Source organism: Labeo rohita, chromosome 21 (assembly GCF_022985175.1).
Source record: "Labeo rohita strain BAU-BD-2019 chromosome 21, IGBB_LRoh.1.0, whole genome shotgun sequence".
NCBI lineage: Eukaryota > Metazoa > Chordata > Actinopteri > Cypriniformes > Cyprinidae > Labeo > Labeo rohita.
In genome coordinates, this window is record NC_066889.1 from 29,291,934 (window position 1) to 29,309,635 (window position 17,702).

General features: G+C 32.3%; 2 protein-coding genes and 3 long non-coding RNA genes across 5 annotated transcripts in view; 2 read left to right on the forward strand and 3 right to left on the reverse strand.

Annotated features, from left to right (window-relative positions):
• Positions 1-1,794: 1,794 nt before the first annotated feature.
• On the reverse strand, positions 1,795-2,612 carry LOC127153048 (uncharacterized). Its single transcript, XR_007825170.1, has 3 exons — positions 2,423-2,612; positions 2,217-2,283; positions 1,795-2,086 (listed from the first exon to the last, which is right to left on the reverse strand). It is a non-coding gene; the product is annotated as an uncharacterized LOC127153048 (long non-coding RNA).
• A 1,963-nt stretch (positions 2,613-4,575) lies between these two features.
• Positions 4,576-6,189, reverse strand: LOC127153045 (uncharacterized). Its single transcript, XR_007825168.1, has 4 exons — positions 5,993-6,189; positions 5,307-5,565; positions 5,135-5,199; positions 4,576-5,054 (listed from the first exon to the last, which is right to left on the reverse strand). It is a non-coding gene; the product is annotated as an uncharacterized LOC127153045 (long non-coding RNA).
• Positions 6,190-9,648: 3,459 nt separating this feature from the next.
• Positions 9,649-12,546, forward strand: LOC127153042 (oocyte zinc finger protein XlCOF15). Its single transcript, XM_051093997.1, has 2 exons — positions 9,649-9,782; positions 11,525-12,546. The coding sequence occupies exon 2, from the start codon at positions 11,530-11,532 to the stop codon at positions 12,343-12,345; it is 816 nt and encodes a 271-aa protein (XP_050949954.1). The 5' UTR covers positions 9,649-9,782; positions 11,525-11,529; the 3' UTR covers positions 12,346-12,546.
• Positions 9,766-17,702, forward strand: part of add1 (adducin 1 (alpha)) — a 53,321-nt gene continuing 45,384 nt past the window's right edge. Inside the window, exon 1 of the mRNA XM_051093969.1 lies at positions 9,766-9,782. The gene's annotated coding sequence lies outside the window, so the exon portion shown is untranslated. The remainder of the gene's footprint in view (positions 9,783-17,702) is intronic.
• Positions 12,768-15,385, reverse strand: LOC127153044 (uncharacterized). The gene is made up of 4 exons (XR_007825167.1): positions 15,233-15,385; positions 14,910-15,077; positions 13,947-14,011; positions 12,768-13,776 (listed from the first exon to the last, which is right to left on the reverse strand). It is a non-coding gene; the product is annotated as an uncharacterized LOC127153044 (long non-coding RNA).

Sequence of the window (17,702 nt, forward strand, 5' to 3'; positions counted from 1 at the left end):
TAGAACTTTCATCATGTCCGATTTGAAATGAATCAATGTTGCACATATAGTGAAGCTACACGCGTTCCTGGATAGTTTAATGAAAACGTGTGAAGGTAATTTGAGTTTTGAGTCATAATTTAATGTGGCCTAATGTGAACAACTGGTTTATTATTGTACATAGTTTGCATTATTTTTCTAACAGTGCTTTTAACCCTGTAATTTATAGTCAACTGATTTTTTAGTTCTATCTTGATGTCTGTTATTTGCTAACCATTCATTTGTCTTGGTTCAGCACACATTCACACCTTTAATGCATGATTGCTGCAAAAGGTCCTAATCAATATTCTTTTAGCTTGTGTGGAACTGAAAAAAAAGCTTTAACTCAGAGTGACTGCAAGTGTGAAATGAGCACAATTGACACTTTAATTGAAGGCGTTCATGAGCGTTTAAATGCTGGGGAATATTCCCATTTTCTCACAGCTGAAGAAGCAAACAGGAGGAATTACTCCAGGAGAAACAACTGACATACGATTGGATAGATGGGGTTTGATGAAATTCATTCACAGAGTATCTTGTTTATAGTTTATGCCGCAGCAATAAAAAGTAAACAAAACCTTGTCGTTCTTTTAAACTAAAAAGTATACCAGATTTTCAGTTTATATTAGCTCCCAAATATATGAATTGAAGCAGTGATTTTTGATTGCACAATTTTTTTTGTCAATGATATGCTGCATCTTAATTCAAGTAACTTGTCATGCCTTCTTGTCTTGTATAGTAACTTTAATTTCGACTTTATTCTCGAAGCATTTCCACTTTATTCTCGTAATATTTAGACTTCATTCTCATAATATTTCGACTTCATTCTTGAAACATTTCAACTTTATTCTCATCATATTTCAACTTCATTCTTGTAGTATTTTAACTTTTTTCTCATAACATTTTGACTTTATTCTAGTAATATTTCAACTTTATTCTCGTAATTTTGACTTTATTCTTGAAACATTTCAACTTTATTGTCATATGTCAACTTTATTCTCGTAGTATTTCAATTTTATTCTCATAACATTTCAACTTTTATTCTCGTAATTTTGAAATTATTCTTGAAACATTTCGACTTTATTCTCGAAATATTTCAACTTTATTCTTGTAATTTTGATATTATTCTCTAAACTTTTTGACTTTATTCTTGAAACTTTTCGACTTTATTCTCAGAATATTTCAACTTTAATCTTGTAATATTTCGACTTTATTCTCGTAGTTTTTCAGCTTTATTCTCAAAATATTTTAACTTTATTCTTGTAATTTTGACATTATTCTCTAAACATTTTGACTTTATTCTTGTCTTATTTCAACTTTATTCTCAAAACATTCCGACCTTATTCTCAAAATATTTCAACTGTATTCTCATAACGTTTTAACTTTATTCTCATAACTTTTGACTTTATTCTCGTAATTTTGACTTTATTCTCAAAATATTTTGACTTTATTCTCATCATTTTGACATTATTTTCTAAACAATGTGACTTTATTGTCGTAATATTTTAACTTTATTCTCGTAGTATTTTGACTTTATTCTCATAACATTTTGACTTTATTCTTGTAATTTTAAATTTATTCTTGAAATATTTTGACTTTATTCTCATATTTCGACTGTATCGTCGTAATTTTGACTTTATTCTCATATTTCAACTTCATTCTTCAAATCTAAACACAAAGTTAACCACTACTGAATATTTGCACTGTTATTGCCCAAAAATACAGTTCATGTAACACACATTAATATTTTAGAGACATATGGAGTAAGTTGTTTTATTTTCACAATATACATACAAATTATAAATATGTTTATGTACAGAGATCAAGCATGTTTTTCAAGCATGATCAGAATTCTTCAGGAATCTGAAGAATGTCCATTAAGAATACATCTAGCTTCATATTCTTATGTAGCTGCTTTTTACTTCAGAAAGTTATTTTCAAAAAGTTTTTTTTTTTTTCCTTTTTTTCAAATTTTTGAACGGATTTTTCAGATTCATTAAGACATTTCTGATTTTCTGATAGAGAAGCTGTCAGGACAGGTCCAGGTAGTTTTAATGTGCTGTAATCGCTAAAGAAAAAAAAATGATTAACATTGTTCAGAAACGCTTTCATTGTTATTTCCAAATATTAATTCATATTAATGAACAGAATGAGATATATTATCATGTCTCCTGTTCTCTTTGTGGTGAATATCTCACCTCATGTTATTTGCTTTCTCTGACACATCAGAATGACACTTCACAGGTCTGTCTGCGTCATGAGACACTGGAAATGAAAACAACCGAAATCTTTTTAGCTTATGTGTAGCTTATGTAAAGTATAAATATGAAACCATTTCTGATCTATATTTGTAAAAGAAACAATCACAGCTATAATATGGAACATTAAAGTTGATAATACTTACAAGAGGGTCTCATTCCATCAATGCTGCTTCTCCTTTTAAGCTCCATTCACTTCTCTGTTTTTCTCTCTACTTTATTTTACTCATTTTCCTTCAGACTTTCAGTTGACACAATGTTGCAGTTCATAAGAACTATGAGCAAACTTACAGGATAGCGCATAAAATGCATAAAACCCTGCCTTTCTGGCATCAGTTTGAGTGTCCCTAGTTTACCTCTCTATGTTCCCTCCCTTGTGATTTTGTGCACCAGGTCTGACATCATGCAATGAGTTTGAACATGACTTGATGATTTCTGAATTCTCTGAATAACTGCAGGTGTCATCAGAAATACTATTGTTTAACCCACTTATTTACATGCATGTATTTACATTGCATTTAAGCTGTATATTTTTACAGTTCATGCATTCCCTGAGAATCAAACTTGTTCTGCACTGTGGTAAACAGTGAAGATATATATTGCTATATTATATATATTGCACTTAAAAAAATACTTTAATTATGTTCCTGCACTCTAACAAATGCTTGGTTGTTTCAACCCAACTTTAAGTCAAATATGGATTATTTTAAGTTTTAATTTTTTGTTTTTGTATAAATAATCTCTCTCTCTCTCTCTCTCTCTGTCTCTCTCTATACACTGTATATGTGTGTGGGTGTGTGTGTGTTTTGATGGATATTGGGTGTGATTCACATTTCAAAATATTTCCCCACATAACACTGGAACAATTTCATGTTCAAGCATATGGACTTTACTCAATATTGGGCTGGTAGGCATGTTCCAGTGCAGTATCCAGATTTGTTTGCTTCAGGGGGATTTTTCTCATTTTTACTGAATTGTTGTTGTTCACTTTCCTTCTTTCCATGTCTCTTTGCTAAATGTTTTTCATGTACACATAGTGAGGCAGGCGTTGGCAGTTCTTAGAGGAGCAGAGCAAGTTCCAGAAAAAGTTGAGAAATATGCTTTAGTTGAAAACATTCAGGTCTTATTGTGCACAATAACATTTGGAAAGTTGCATAGCATTCTTATAACAGTCCATTTTTGATGCTGAACTGATTCTAAAATATAAACAGGCCTATAAACAATGAACAATGATAATGTAAATCTTATAAACTGAGCAAATCTGAAACCTTTCAAAATCCCCCACGTATTTAAATTTATATATTTATGAATTAATAAATGTGGCGGGTAAAATGTGTCTGTACTTTGTACCAATTTCGGAATCAAACATGGCAGTTTGCACTTTCACATTCAAATAGATGAATCTAAAAAAAAATAAATAAATATCTGAATTGCAATCTTAAATTGTGTTACATGAATAAGTTATTTAATGTGAATTTTATCATCTGAATTCTTCCTAAATGTGACAGCTTTAATTCAAATCCAAAACTACACATAAAAATTACTTTAGAATTGCTTTAAAATGACTGCCACAAAAAAAAATAATTCAATATAGGCTCCTAAAGCAAAGATGGCAACAAGATTTGAGTTTGCACTGAAAATGAAAATTAAAAGTGATATGCACATATCTTTTTTCATATAGGCCTATCTTGCTAGTAAATTACTTTACTAGTAAAAAAACTATGCCTTAAAAGTGCAGCCTTATGTAGGCTGCCTATGTAATATTGACAGCTAGTGGTAGAAATGTGTACTCAGACTCAACACTTATGTGGGTTGCCAGATTGAGGACACACAGCATGATAGGTTGATATATATTGATTTCTCCACATTTTAATATTGCACTGACAATGGAGCTTTTTACATGGGTGCCGAGGCTTTATAGGTCAGGTAGAATATGATTTCTCATTTGCTAGTTTCCATGGCTGTTGCATGCTGTGTTATTTGCAAACTGGCAACCCGTCCTGCAAGTGATTTTTTGACAAGTTGTATCATCTTAGGTTGTTCCAGATATAGAACATTTAAAATATTTGTGTAGCCTACTTATTATAGGCCAATCACTGACAAAGAAAAATCTACTAAGCTTTACAGCCTATTTCTGAGAATGTTGTATGTTCCATTAAAACAGACATGAGTTTCTCTGAAAGGAACTTCTGCCATCTAGTGTTTGAATCAGTTTGTTCAAGTCTTTTTTTTGATGTTCTTATCTTTGCTTATTTACTTCATTACAACACTTGTAAATAATTTAGACAACTAGCTCTTATCTGTATTTTTTATTGTTTGAACAGCCACATTGTGATAATACAATGCAAAGCTTCTGAAAGTATAGCAAAAGTTCAATTATATTTTTAAAATATATATTAGCGGCCCAAATTGGAACATTCTGCACACATTCTGGACATTTTTTTATAATTGTATCATAGTTATTGTGCACTGCTGCAGTGCAAAAATAACAAAAACACAGAAATTTAGCAATAAATTCTGTGTTGGCCAAAATGACTAAGAAAGACACTTGTTCAGGTATAGACATTGACACTTGCATGACCTTTCACAGAAGGTCAAGAATTTTACAGTAAAAATAAGACAGACATTAACTCAAAAACAGTGATCATTGTGTACTTGAACAAGACACTTGACTCCATTTATGAAAGTAGATCATTAGATTGTATTCCAGTCTCATTCCAAATCATTGACTGAAAGTGATTTGAAGAACATTCTGCCAGTTAGATCAACTGCAGCTTTCTAAAGAGAAAACACAATGTCAGCATTTATATTGTGATTTATACACATTTATTCCCATGTATAAATTGGGAATATCTTACCTCATCTTTGCCTTTCTCTGTCACATCAGAAGGATACTATGCAGGTCTTTCTTGATCAAGAGACACTGGAATAAAAATGAAAACATAAGCTTAGAACCTGTATTTAAATGCTCTCAACTTATTATCATAAACATCCACATCTTGATATTATATGATATGTATGTTTTCTTACACGTTGGTCGAAATTTGTCAGAGCTGTTCTTCTGATGCACTTTTCGATGTTCTCTGAATCCACAGCCATTTTCTTTTCCTCCCTTTGTTGTTTTTTTCTTCTGCGCAAGTTTGACTTCATTTCTCAGTGCGGTTTCCTTTTTCTGCATTTCAGTTGCATTTTCTACTGTCATTTCTTTTTTTCTTGCCATTTTACTGTCTGTACATCGTAAAACTCACTTCTTATTTTTAAGTTTCGGAGGAGATTGAACACATGAGAGCTGCAGAATATATACAAATATTGCAAATTTAACATGTCATGTCATTTTTATTAGTTAGATTTATATGTTACTTATTAAACAAACACATCCAATAATGAAAAGCAACCCAAAAACCTCACACAAAGAAAAATGCATTAAAAATGTGCATATATGAAATGAGTGAAGTAGGGAAAATATTTTTTTTTTAGTAGTTTAGAAAAACAAGGAAACAAAGCAGTAATCACTATTTATGTATATAATTAAAATGTATGCAAATGGGTGATTAATCATTATTTAAACTTCCACAAAGAGACAAATTTATAGATTTTCTTCACTCAAATTCTGCAAGTTTGTAATTTAAAAAAAGGCTTAAATTAGAACTGCAAAACCGTAATCTGTATCAAGAAATGCAATTCATTGTCATAAATTTGACAGTATTCACACTCACCTAAATCCACATCTCAAAACTTGTGTGAGCTGAGAGACCTCTGTTAATTTTCTTATTTTATTTCTATTAGTATTCCTGTACTTCTTTTTTTTTTTAATCGGTGGAGAAACATCGAACCTGGTATCCAGTAATCACAACAAAGATCATCTGATTTAACCAGGAAATTACAGAAAGTACATTGCACAACTCCAGTGACGCATGAAGTAACTTGAACTGGTTTAGCTGCTTTTATATGCTTTCTTTTTATATCTACCTGGTCTTTGTTAATATTTTACAATTGCTAATGTTGCAGTTAATCTTTAAACTTCCTCAAATTCCTCAACGCTTGAGCAAGTGAAACTTTTTTTAAAAGTGATGGAAGGAAATCACAATATGACAATTAACACTGCACTGTCTAAAGTTAGATTAGATTAATTGATATTGTGGAAAATACTGAGTTAAAGGAACAGTTGCACACAGATTGCAGTGAAGTACCACTGTAGTGCACTGTACCATGCTTCATATCTAATCTTTGTTTATCAACTATGATTGTTATGAATGTTTTCCACATTTTAGAATAAAATACAGCCACCAAAACTCTGAAGCTGTCTAAGAAGTAGTGAGGAAAGATAAGACACAAATGAAATCTGAAATGAAATTTGAGCTTCTTTGTTACCTTCTGCAGTAAAACAAAAATGCATTTATTCACACTTGAAGTATTTCAAAGTTTATTTACATGCCATTTTCAGTCAGTGTGGAGCATTATATGGTCAGTTTGTTTTTGTGAGAGTTTTTGATGGCTATTAAGTGTTTAAAACTTCACAAAACACAAGATCCAAACAAGTATTTTCTTTAATGCATGTCCAAAAAGCTCATTTAACATTCTTCAACACTAAACTACCACAATAAACCAATATCAAACATTATGTTTGTTCTTTGTTGCAATACAGATAAATCAATGCAATGGGATCAAGGTTGGAATGTAAACGTCAGTCAGGCTGAGGGAATTCACCTTGTGTGAGGTTAAGAGTTGTAAAACCAGTACTAAATTACCCACTCTCAATTGTGTGTGCTAAGTCAGATGTTCAATAGAGGAAATCAAGTAAACATGCACGAACTCATTAACAAATGAGGATATAGTGTTAGGTCTGCTTGTGTTTGCAAACATTCAAACATTTTAAAAATATTATGATTGTCTAATTATGATCACACTGAGTTATTCTGATAATATGTATATCTTGTACCATTTTATTAGAGTTTGCTAAAAGACTATTCTTGACTCATCAGCTGATTAATGTTTTTGAGCAAAATACATGTTTAAATAATTAAAATGTAGTTACCACTTGAATGATTGCCGAGTCTTCTGCAAAAAAAAATGGATAAAAATTGATTTTGCTTTTTGAATGCATATGTTAAAAGAATTTGAGCCATATACAAATAAATAAATAAATAACATTATTAGATACCGCAGCAGTAAAGTGATTACTTTGAGGTAGGCTTTTATTTTAGATAATATGACTTATTTTTCAGTGTTACAATTGCACCCACTAAATTGTGAATTATAACTTTCATCATTTGCGACGGGAAATGAAATCAGTGTTGTAGTACATAAGAAAAAAAAATGTTAGGAAAACTCATTACTAACTAGTTATTTGCATGACAAAGTGTGAATTTATCAATTTATTTAATGTCATGAATTAAACACAGAGTGTAACACAATATGAACAACCGAAGTATAGCTAAATGCTTAAACTATTCCTTTGTCTTTACTTTTCATGCGTTTAATAAATGTCTGATTACAGCAATCAACTCTCATCAATAATCTTTCAGCTTCACTCTCAACTTCTGAGAATTGAAGAATTGACAGTCTAGAACTCATTTCTGAAAACTTTTGAGGAGATAAAGACTAAAATACCATTAAAAAAAAAAACAGATAAACAGTAGATGAACACAAGACTCATTTGATGTTTGTTGTTATTTAGTGTCTGGATGCAAAAGTGCTTGAACATAAATCTGTCTCTCATTCTACATAATACTAACTTTACATTATATCATTCTTACATACATCCAAATTTTAATTATTTGAATTAAAAAGAATTATTTATTGTGCACTGCAAAGCAACAGACACTTTGACAGATTTAGGCAGTCATTGTAATGAATGAGAACAAACACCTGTTCAGGAACAAGGACAGTGTAACTTACACTTGGACACTTTCATAACCTCTCACAAAGTGAACAGAATCAAAATAATACAGACACTTAATCCCAGTGATCATTTAGTTCAGAAACAGAGATGATTGTGCACCTGAATGAGACACATGACACCAGTTACTAGATGAAAACGAGAACACTAATGACACGTTTAAAGAAAAACCAAGTCATTTGTCCACAAACCAAGCCATGAAGTTTTACGAAATATCCAATCTCACTGTATAGTCACATGGAAAAAGTGACCTGGCATTTCTGGAACAACTATTTGTTCTCACTACTCTTTATATTAGAAATAAGAACTATGTACAGCTATAAACAGAGCTGTTTTGCACTGTTTTGGCTTGTAAACAGTGCTTGATCTGTGCAGATTTCTCTTCTGATTCAGACCAGATGACTTTTTCACTGCAGGAAGTGTTATTATGGATTATAAACACGTATTTTATTCAGAATCCACAGTTTGGTGTTTAAAACTTGTTCAAATGAAACTGAATTACCCTGCTAAATTTTCTTAAAGGGGTCATCGGATGCTAAGTTCACTTTTACATGTTGTTTGAACATTAATATGTGTTGGCAGTGTATGTACAAATCTACCCTATAATGATAAAAATCCATGCAGTGGATTTTAATTAATCTGTAAAAATAATATCCCCTTTTTCAAATCAAGCCATTCTCAGATGCCTGTCGTTGTGCCGTCACACCCACAGAGGCCACTCCCACAATAGTTGATTGACATGAGCGTTTTACCTCAGATCAGCTGTAACAGTCTGACCTCTTTGTTTCGATGCTGGAGCAGGGATGTAAATTAGACCGATTTAGTCTTTATATCTCCGATTTAGTGATTGAGGTGTTGTGTTGCTGGATGTAATAATGAACGTAGTGGTCGTCATTTACTCCCGACATCTGAGCCGCTGAAGATGCAGTGGATTACGTTTGTTTGTGAAGGGAATGCGCCTTCCGATCTACATATATCCGTCTAAGTTCGCACGAATCATTCATGATCCAGCTTCACTTACAGCAGAAGTGAGTCCAAGGGTTTTTTATGAATCTTTGCGATCGTCTTTCCTAATAATGTGCTAGTTAGCAAGTTTAGCGGCTAAATGCGGCTAAAGTAAACAGGCTCCTCACTCCACAGAGAGAAGAGAGGGGCGGGGCGAGCAGAGCTCATTTGCATTTAAAGCAGCCTGGACCAGAATGAGATGATTTTTGCAGAGCTGATTTTGGCAAGGTAAAAAGTGTGCTGTTTTACACGACCATTGAGAATTTTTAACCAAAGTTTATTAGAGACTTTTCATTAAGACCCTAAAGAATCATATGAACTTGTGGAAAATGAGCATCCGACGACCCCTTTAAATTCCTATCTGGTGGGGAAAAAAGCGTTTTGAAGTGGGCGGGAGTTAGTGTGACGCGGACCAATCAGAAGCCCCTTCGCCTCAGCGACTCCAGAGCGTCACGCCCTCCAGTCTGTGAGACGCGCGCCTACAGAAACAAACGGTTGCGGAAAGAAACGGTGCACAAAATCCCTCTAACGGACAAAAACCTCAAGCTCTTCGTCTGTCCCCGAGTTGTCCACTCCAGCCGCACATCTAGACCCAAATAAGCGTAAGTTTTGGTTTCTAATTATCTTTCTTTTGGGGATTATTCTCCTCAGGGTTTTAGTAGCGCGGCCTCAACGCTCTCTGCAGGACAAACGCGTCTCTTGTGTATGTTGACATTTCTCGTGATTTGAGATCATTTGGTTGTTGTCTTTATTTTCACACGTTTAATAAATGTCTGATTACAGCGATAAACCCTCATCAATAATCTTTCAGCTTCACTGCTGTGAGAATTGAAGCATTTATAGGAAATGCTAAAGCTCATTTCTGATCATAACAACACTTTTGAGAGGATAAAGACTAAAATACCAAAAAGAAATAACAGATAAACAGTAGACGAACGTAACACTTATTTGATGTTTGTCATTATTTAGTGTCTGTATGCAAGAAAGTGTTTGAACATAAATCTCCGTCTCTCATTCTACATAATTAATTTTACGTTTACGTACACCCTTTAGCTAAAACTGGGATGTCAAATTTAAAGTTTATATGTTAAACTGTTTATAATATTATAGACTTTGTCTAAACTTGTTTCAAATAAATATCAACATTGACAATCTACCTATTTCAATACAATATAGCCACAATATATTCTATTTTTTACAGATTATTAGCAGATTGTGGTGACAGAAGTGAAATGTAGCCTATATTTACTGTATGTATGTTGTTTTATCCATGTTGTAAAAAGTAAAATAAATCCATGGAATTGTTTCTAAATGACTATAACACTAAAAGCTGGATAATTTCCATTAAATTTGCTTTTAATGCATAAAATGAAAAGAGCAGAAAAGCCAGTGGATCAAGACATAAATCTGTTGAAGCTTGTCAGATAGAACAGCACAAGAAAACAATTTTTGCTACTTAAATCACACATTTGATTGAAAGTTTAACTAATTTTAATCTACACTGTAAAAAATAAAACAACACAATTTGTTGAGTCAGGTTAAAATAATTTGTTATATTGTTGCCTTAAAATTTTAAGTTCAGTCAATTAAAATAAGTTTAATCAACTAGAAATTTTAAGTTGTACTAAGTAACAACTTAGATATTTGTGTTTGCTAAACTTAACATATGGGTAAGTAACCCAGCTGCCTTAAAATTTTAAGTTGATTCAACTCAAATATCTAAGTTGTCACTTAGTATAATTTAACATTTCAAGTTGAATAAACATTTTTTGAGTTGACTGAACTTAATTTTAAGTCAGCCAGGTTACAAATGATTTTAAGTTGACTCAACAAATTGTTTTTTACAGTGTAGAGCAATCAGCTACTGCTGTATTTAAAAGTATAAAGAAAATTAATGTTCAAATCAGCATGGAATTTAACATAAAGAAAAAAATGTATTTATTTCTTCAAATAAATTCCAATAAATTTACTCAAAGTGTGATAAAACAATAGATTTAGAAATATTTTGTGATCTGTTATAAAGTTGAAATGATTGACAATTTTTAAAAAACGGTGCCATTAAGAGTCAAACTTTTGGAATTGCCTTTTTTTTATAAATTTATAGAAGAACTAATTATTCTCAAAATAAGACTACAGAATCTGCTTCGAAATAAAAATGAGAATTAAATAACTGTTAAGTAAATAATACTTTTTTTTTCACCTAATTATATCACTGACCAAAAGCCAAATTAAAAGCTTTATTAATGACTAATGAGGTACTGACAAAAAAAACCCCGAAACATATTTTGTGCTTTCATTTGTCTATCTTTATTTAAATATTGAGAATGTTATATGTTGATTTTAGACCCAATGGAAGTGCATGAAGACAAACAACATCAGTTTCAAAAACCTCATCGTTTTACGAATGAAGAAGGAGATGCAGTCATTTCACAGACGGAAATGAATTTCACACAAAAACAAGCTGGAAGAACCGGAGTCAAAGGATCTTTCACCTGTTCTGATTGTGGAAAGAGTTACAGAGATAAAATAAACCTTACGAGACACATGAGAGTTCACACTGGAGAAAGACCATTCACATGCAATCAGTGTGGGAAGAGATTCATTCAAATAGGACACCTAAATGTGCATATGAAAATTCACACTGGAGAAAAACCGTTTACATGCTCTCAGTGTGGAAAGAGTTTCAGAGACAGAAGCGCTCTCAAAGAGCATCAGCTCTTTCACTCTGGAGTGAGATCATTCAGCTGTGATCAGTGTGATAAAACGTTTGTTGTTGCATCGACGTTAAGAGACCACCTTAACATTCATACTGGTTTGAAGCCTTACATTTGTTCATTTTGTGGAAAGAGTTTTGCACGTCTGTACACTTTAAAAGTCCACCAGAGTATTCATAATGGTGTGAGACCTTATGTGTGTTTTGACTGTGGGAAGAGCTTTGCTACAACCAGCGACTTAAAAAAACACCAGCGGATTCACACTGGAGAGAAACCGTACAAGTGTTCACACTGTGGAAAGAGTTTTGCTGATTTATCAGCTTTGAAAACTCATGAGAGAAGTCATACTGGAGAAAAGCCGTACCAGTGCTCTTCATGTGAGAAGAGTTTTGTCTCATCGTCTAGTCTACGGGCTCATATGAAAAAGCATTGTCCGAAGTCGTCTAATTGAGCAAAGTTCACATTCAGATGCAATGACTTACAAGTATTTTGACATTCAGATTAAGAAAAAGATGGAATTTATTTGAATATAGAAAGTTTGAATCTGGTGGCCTTTTGTCCTTCTCTTTTTACAACCACTGTAACATGATTTATATGATTAAATTTGACTGAATATCAGACATTTATTTACATTAAAATATTTCTAAAGTTTTCCAGTTGAACTCAAGTCATTATTGCAAAATGTTTGTGTTTCTCACCTCTGTCTTTCATCAGCATCCACCACAGACCTTATTTCAAAAACCCATCATATTTGAAGGAAAAATTAATGTATTTTTACAAAAAAATTTGTACTTGCAGCACTCATTTTTATTCATTGTTCAAATGTAAATAAACAAATCCACACAAGCACAAAGTAAAGACAGATGTCTGCCATTAGATGTAATGCACCTCATAGAGGTTTTTTTATTTTACAAAAACTATAAAAATGAAGAGTTTATTTGCAAAAACAAATAACTCAGTTTTTTATTTTCAAAAATAAATGTTTTTTTAATAATGTTATTATTGTGTTTTATTATGTTAGCTGTATTTTTTGTTATTTTTACTTAATCAAAATAACCCAACTTGCTGTTGCATAGAGATTAATTGGAATGCACAATGAAAAAACATGATTTTTGAAAACTTAAAAATGGAGTTACCTGTTTTTGCAAATGAACTCTTCAAATATAAAAATAAACTAAAGGAATAAAGCAGCTTACAATCGCAGCGATATTACAAAGAACAGTCAAATATGTCTTTAGTTTCATTCTGAAACAACTAAAATGAGCAGAATGCAGCAAATGATGAGCAAAATGCTGGTGAAATATTTTCTGTCACTTTCAGATCAAACACCATGACAGAAAAGCAAAAGGACAGTGTAGATAATCAAGTGAGTTTTAACATTCATGTCATGCTGCATTGTTCTGTTTTTTTTGTAAACTGACAACTTACACAGATTTACTGTAAAATACACTGCTATCATTCACTTAATGACTGAATGAAGGGATAGTTCCCCCAAAAAGAAAGAAAATCTCATTATTTACTCAACCTGAAGTTGTTCCAAACCTGTATTGAACACAAAAGAGGAATGTTGGTCGCCAAGCAGTTGCTGGTAGCCATTGACTTCCATATAATATTTTTTTAGACTGTCTGGTTACCAACATTCTTCAGAATATCTAATACTTTTATGTTCAGGAGAACATACAGGAACGCATACAGGAACAACATAAGGTTGAGTAAATGATGACAGTTTATTTTTAGGTGGACGTTTTGCTTTACGTGTCCTCTTGTGCTATAGAAGTGCTTCCAGCAGAGGGAGACGTGCTGTGACATCACTGACTGCTGGATGACCGAAAAAGATGAAGGAGCTGAAAAGCTCAAAACAAGCTGGATGTACTGAAGTGACCTTAAAGAGAAAAAGCAATTATAATACACTCTAAGTAAACTATATATTGCTTTCCTGGATGCTAGGTTGTTTCCCATGCTAAAAAAAAGCAAAAAAAAACACATTTCATTCTTATTTTAGTTTTACACTTAAGTTGTTTCTTTTTCTCTGTAGATGATCTGTGATCTCACCTCATCTGTGACTGTGTCTAATTCACCCGAATAAAACTCTTCAGATTCGTCTGCATCCTGACAAACTGGAATAAATTAAGGACAAGTTTATATAAATTTAAATCAGGACTTTATAAAGAATGTAATGTTTAGGACAGGCGTCTGCATTTCAGTAAAATGTTACGGTAAATTTAGGTCTTAGGATAAAATGACAAATCCTTTAGCTGTAGTTTTATAGTAGGATGTTTTAAATTATGATAATTTCTGTAAATTTTAGTTGTCTAAACCACTCTAACCTGTGTAACCCTGGACCACAACATCAGTCATAAGTAGCACGGGTATATTTGTAGCAATAGCCAACAATAGACCCAAAATAATTGATTTTTCTTTTTCTAAATCACTAGGATATTAAGTATATATTCAGATTTTTTAGCATTAAATAAAAGAAAATTATGACTGGTTTTGTGGTCCAGGGTCACACATGTTATGACTAGGATCAGCTATATAATGAAAGTTGATTGTGTTCAACCTTCGAATGTTGTCAATTGTAACAGGGGCAAGTTGTCACACATTTTAAATCATAAAAAAAACTTTTGACATCAAAACAATGATTTGCATCTGTCATTACCTTGTGCTAAAAATCCTTCAATAAAATAGCCTGAAATAAAACCCTGTTTATTTGTGACTGCCTACCTCATACCTCATACATCAACATGTTAAAAGAACAGGACATCTAAATGTAAGGAGGAGCTTATTCTTACAGAGACAGAAGCTATCAGTTGCTTATCTTACGCCTCCATCCACCTCCACAAACCGCACCTTATTTCAATCAGTGTTAAACTCTCAAAAGCTTTTAGGTATGTTAAAAAAAAAAAAAAAAAGGCATGTGATATGAAGGGATGTGAAGAACATTCTGTAGGTGAGAAAGAATGCCTAGATGCAATCTTATTTAGACCTAAACACAATTGCAGACAAACTACTCACTGTTTGGTTTTTGGTGCATGCTTTCTCTGCGCCATAGGCTTTTCTCCCATGACTCTTTGTAGTGTTTTTCTCTGCTGTTCATCTCTCACTGAATGACTTTACTTCTTCTGTAGGGTCTGATACTCTAGGTGTGATCTGTCACATATCAACTTCCCTCCACAACGTCTTCTAGAAGTCAATTGCAATGATTGTCATTTGATTTTACGTTCACTTTAACATCAACATTTATGCTCAAATTCAAATAAATTAAGGTAAAACGTGGACAAACGTGGTATTTTAAACTCAGCTCATAAAACACATTAAGATTAAAGTATTTTATTCACCTTGTGAATCGATGAGGAGCAGAAATATCCACTTTAGCTGTGTTTGTGACCGAAAATCCTGTAATATCACACTGATGAATGACGGGGACGGAACAAGAGCTCCGAGAGACGAAACAAACCGAACGAGAACGATCATAAAAGTGCTGTGAGATCTGCGCTGTCCTTGAGACTCAGACTCAGACTCCGCCCGCTGACGCAAGCGTCCAAAACAAAACGAGGAAAAAAGTATTTTACTGACAGGGGAAAAGCTCATTTTTAACTGCAGCTCTGACGAAATGTTAAAAATCATTAAACTGTAATTATGATAATGTACTAATTTTCTGCCAGTAGGCTATAATGTATGCTACATTCATTATACGCACATTATTCATAAACATGTTTAAAACCCAAATGATAGGCCAAATGACATGCAAAATTATTACCATGAAATTAGGTGAACAGGGAAACAGACGACATAAACAACAGCAGAAATGACATCCAGTTAACAAATAATTGTTACGTTCTAGGAACGTTTTGCAAACGTTATTCCTGAAAGTTATCTGAACGTTCAAAATATCCAGTTTCAATTATATATATGTGACCCTGGACCACTAAACCAGTCTTAAGTCGCTGGGGTTTATTTGTATAAATAATGTGTATAATCATTAGGAAATTAAGTAAAGATCATGTTCCATGAAGATATTTTGTAAAATTCCTACTGTAAATGTATGAAAACTTAATTTTTGATTAGTAATAAACATTGTTAAGAACTTTATTTGAAGAACTTTAAAGGCAATTTTCTCAATATTTTGATTTTTTTGCACCCTCAGATTCATGATTTTTAAATAGTTGTATCTCAGTCAAATATTGTCCCATCCTAACAAACTATACATTAATGAAAAGCTTATTTATCCAGCTTTTCCTTTTGTATAAATCTCAGTTTTGAAAAAATGACCCTTATGACTGGTTTTGTGATCCAGGGTCACACACACACACATATATATACATATATATATATATATATATATATATATATATATAATCAGTTATGCAAACATTAAGGAAATGTATCCATTTCATCATTTTTAAAAATTTAGGCACATATGAGTGTTACTTTTAAATATTCTCTGAACTTTCTGAAAAATATATATATTTTTTTATTTTCAGTGTATACACACACTTTTTATTTATTTTATTCTTTTAAAGTCAATTTATTTTATCTTTACCTACACATAATTATTTGGTTATTAGCAGTTTTTTTGGTTGGGTCAGGTGTTAACATCAGATTAGACACGTGAACCAACCATTGAATTACTGTTGTTTTGTTCCCTCAGTTCAACTGAACTTCAAGTAGAATGTAAATCTGCCCTACTTAATCATTTTCTGACAGTGTAAAATCAAAACATTGGTTGAATAAAAAATGCAATGCTTAATGATTGACAGATCATGACGTAAATGCGGTTACCTGAATCATGTGGTTCAGGGAGGGTGCGGATATTGTGAAAGTCAAATTGCGTCACAACTCCGATCTAGGACTGATATAGGCCTAGTGAGAAAACGTGAATGAAATATGTTTAAGCCTCTTTGTCACCTTCAGCAGTAAAACAAAAATTAATTTAGTAACACTTAAAGAAATTCAGTTTGTAGTTTTTTTACATTCTCATATGTGACTCTCAGGCAGTGTGTGGCATTGATTTGTTTTTGTGAGTGTTTTTGATGATGATTCAGTGTTTAAAACGTCACAAAAAAACAGGAGCATCTTCTCAAATGCATATACCAGCTTTTGTATATTACGCAATAAACATAAAGTCATAAAAACAGTCATAAACTGACATCAAACATTATGTTTCTGTATACTGTAGACGCAGGCTCACTTTTGATTTTTACAAATGACATAATTTGATGGTTAAAAAAGGAAGCGAACTTGTATTGTGTTAAGGGTTAGAGTTGTAAAACCCGTACTGAATCTCCATTGTGTGTGCTAAGTCATGTAGGAGTTAAAGTAAACATGTGTGAGCTCATCCGTAAAGATTTGTAAAGATAATTTATTAGTGCATGTTATTTAAAAGAAAAACAATATGTTTGTATTGATATAGTATTACATAATTAATAAGTCAAATATTTATATGTGAAGTAACATTTATGAAAATGCCTCAAGTTTTTATTTTCTTAATTCATGTTCCTGGTTCCTGGTCTAGTTGTAAAGAATTTATTAATGCATGTTATTCAAAAGTAAAACAAAGTTTTCTATTATAATGCAGATGCTCATATAATCTATATCGAATGTTGCATCACATTCCATTTTATTTAGTTACACTACCCGTCAAAGGTTTTTGGACAGTAAGATTTTAAATGCCTTTTAAGGACGTCTCTTCTGCTCACCAAGCCTGCATTTATTTAACCCAAGTACACTGTAAAAAATAAAAAATATCTAAGTTGTCACTTGGTATAATTTAACATTTCACGTTGAATAAACTTTTTTTTGAGTTGA

Bases quoted from the DNA above. Each gene is read 5' to 3' on its own strand.
- LOC127153042 (XM_051093997.1), top strand. From the start codon at position 11,530: ATGGAAGTGCATGAAGACAAACAACATCAGTTTCAAAAACCTCATCGT.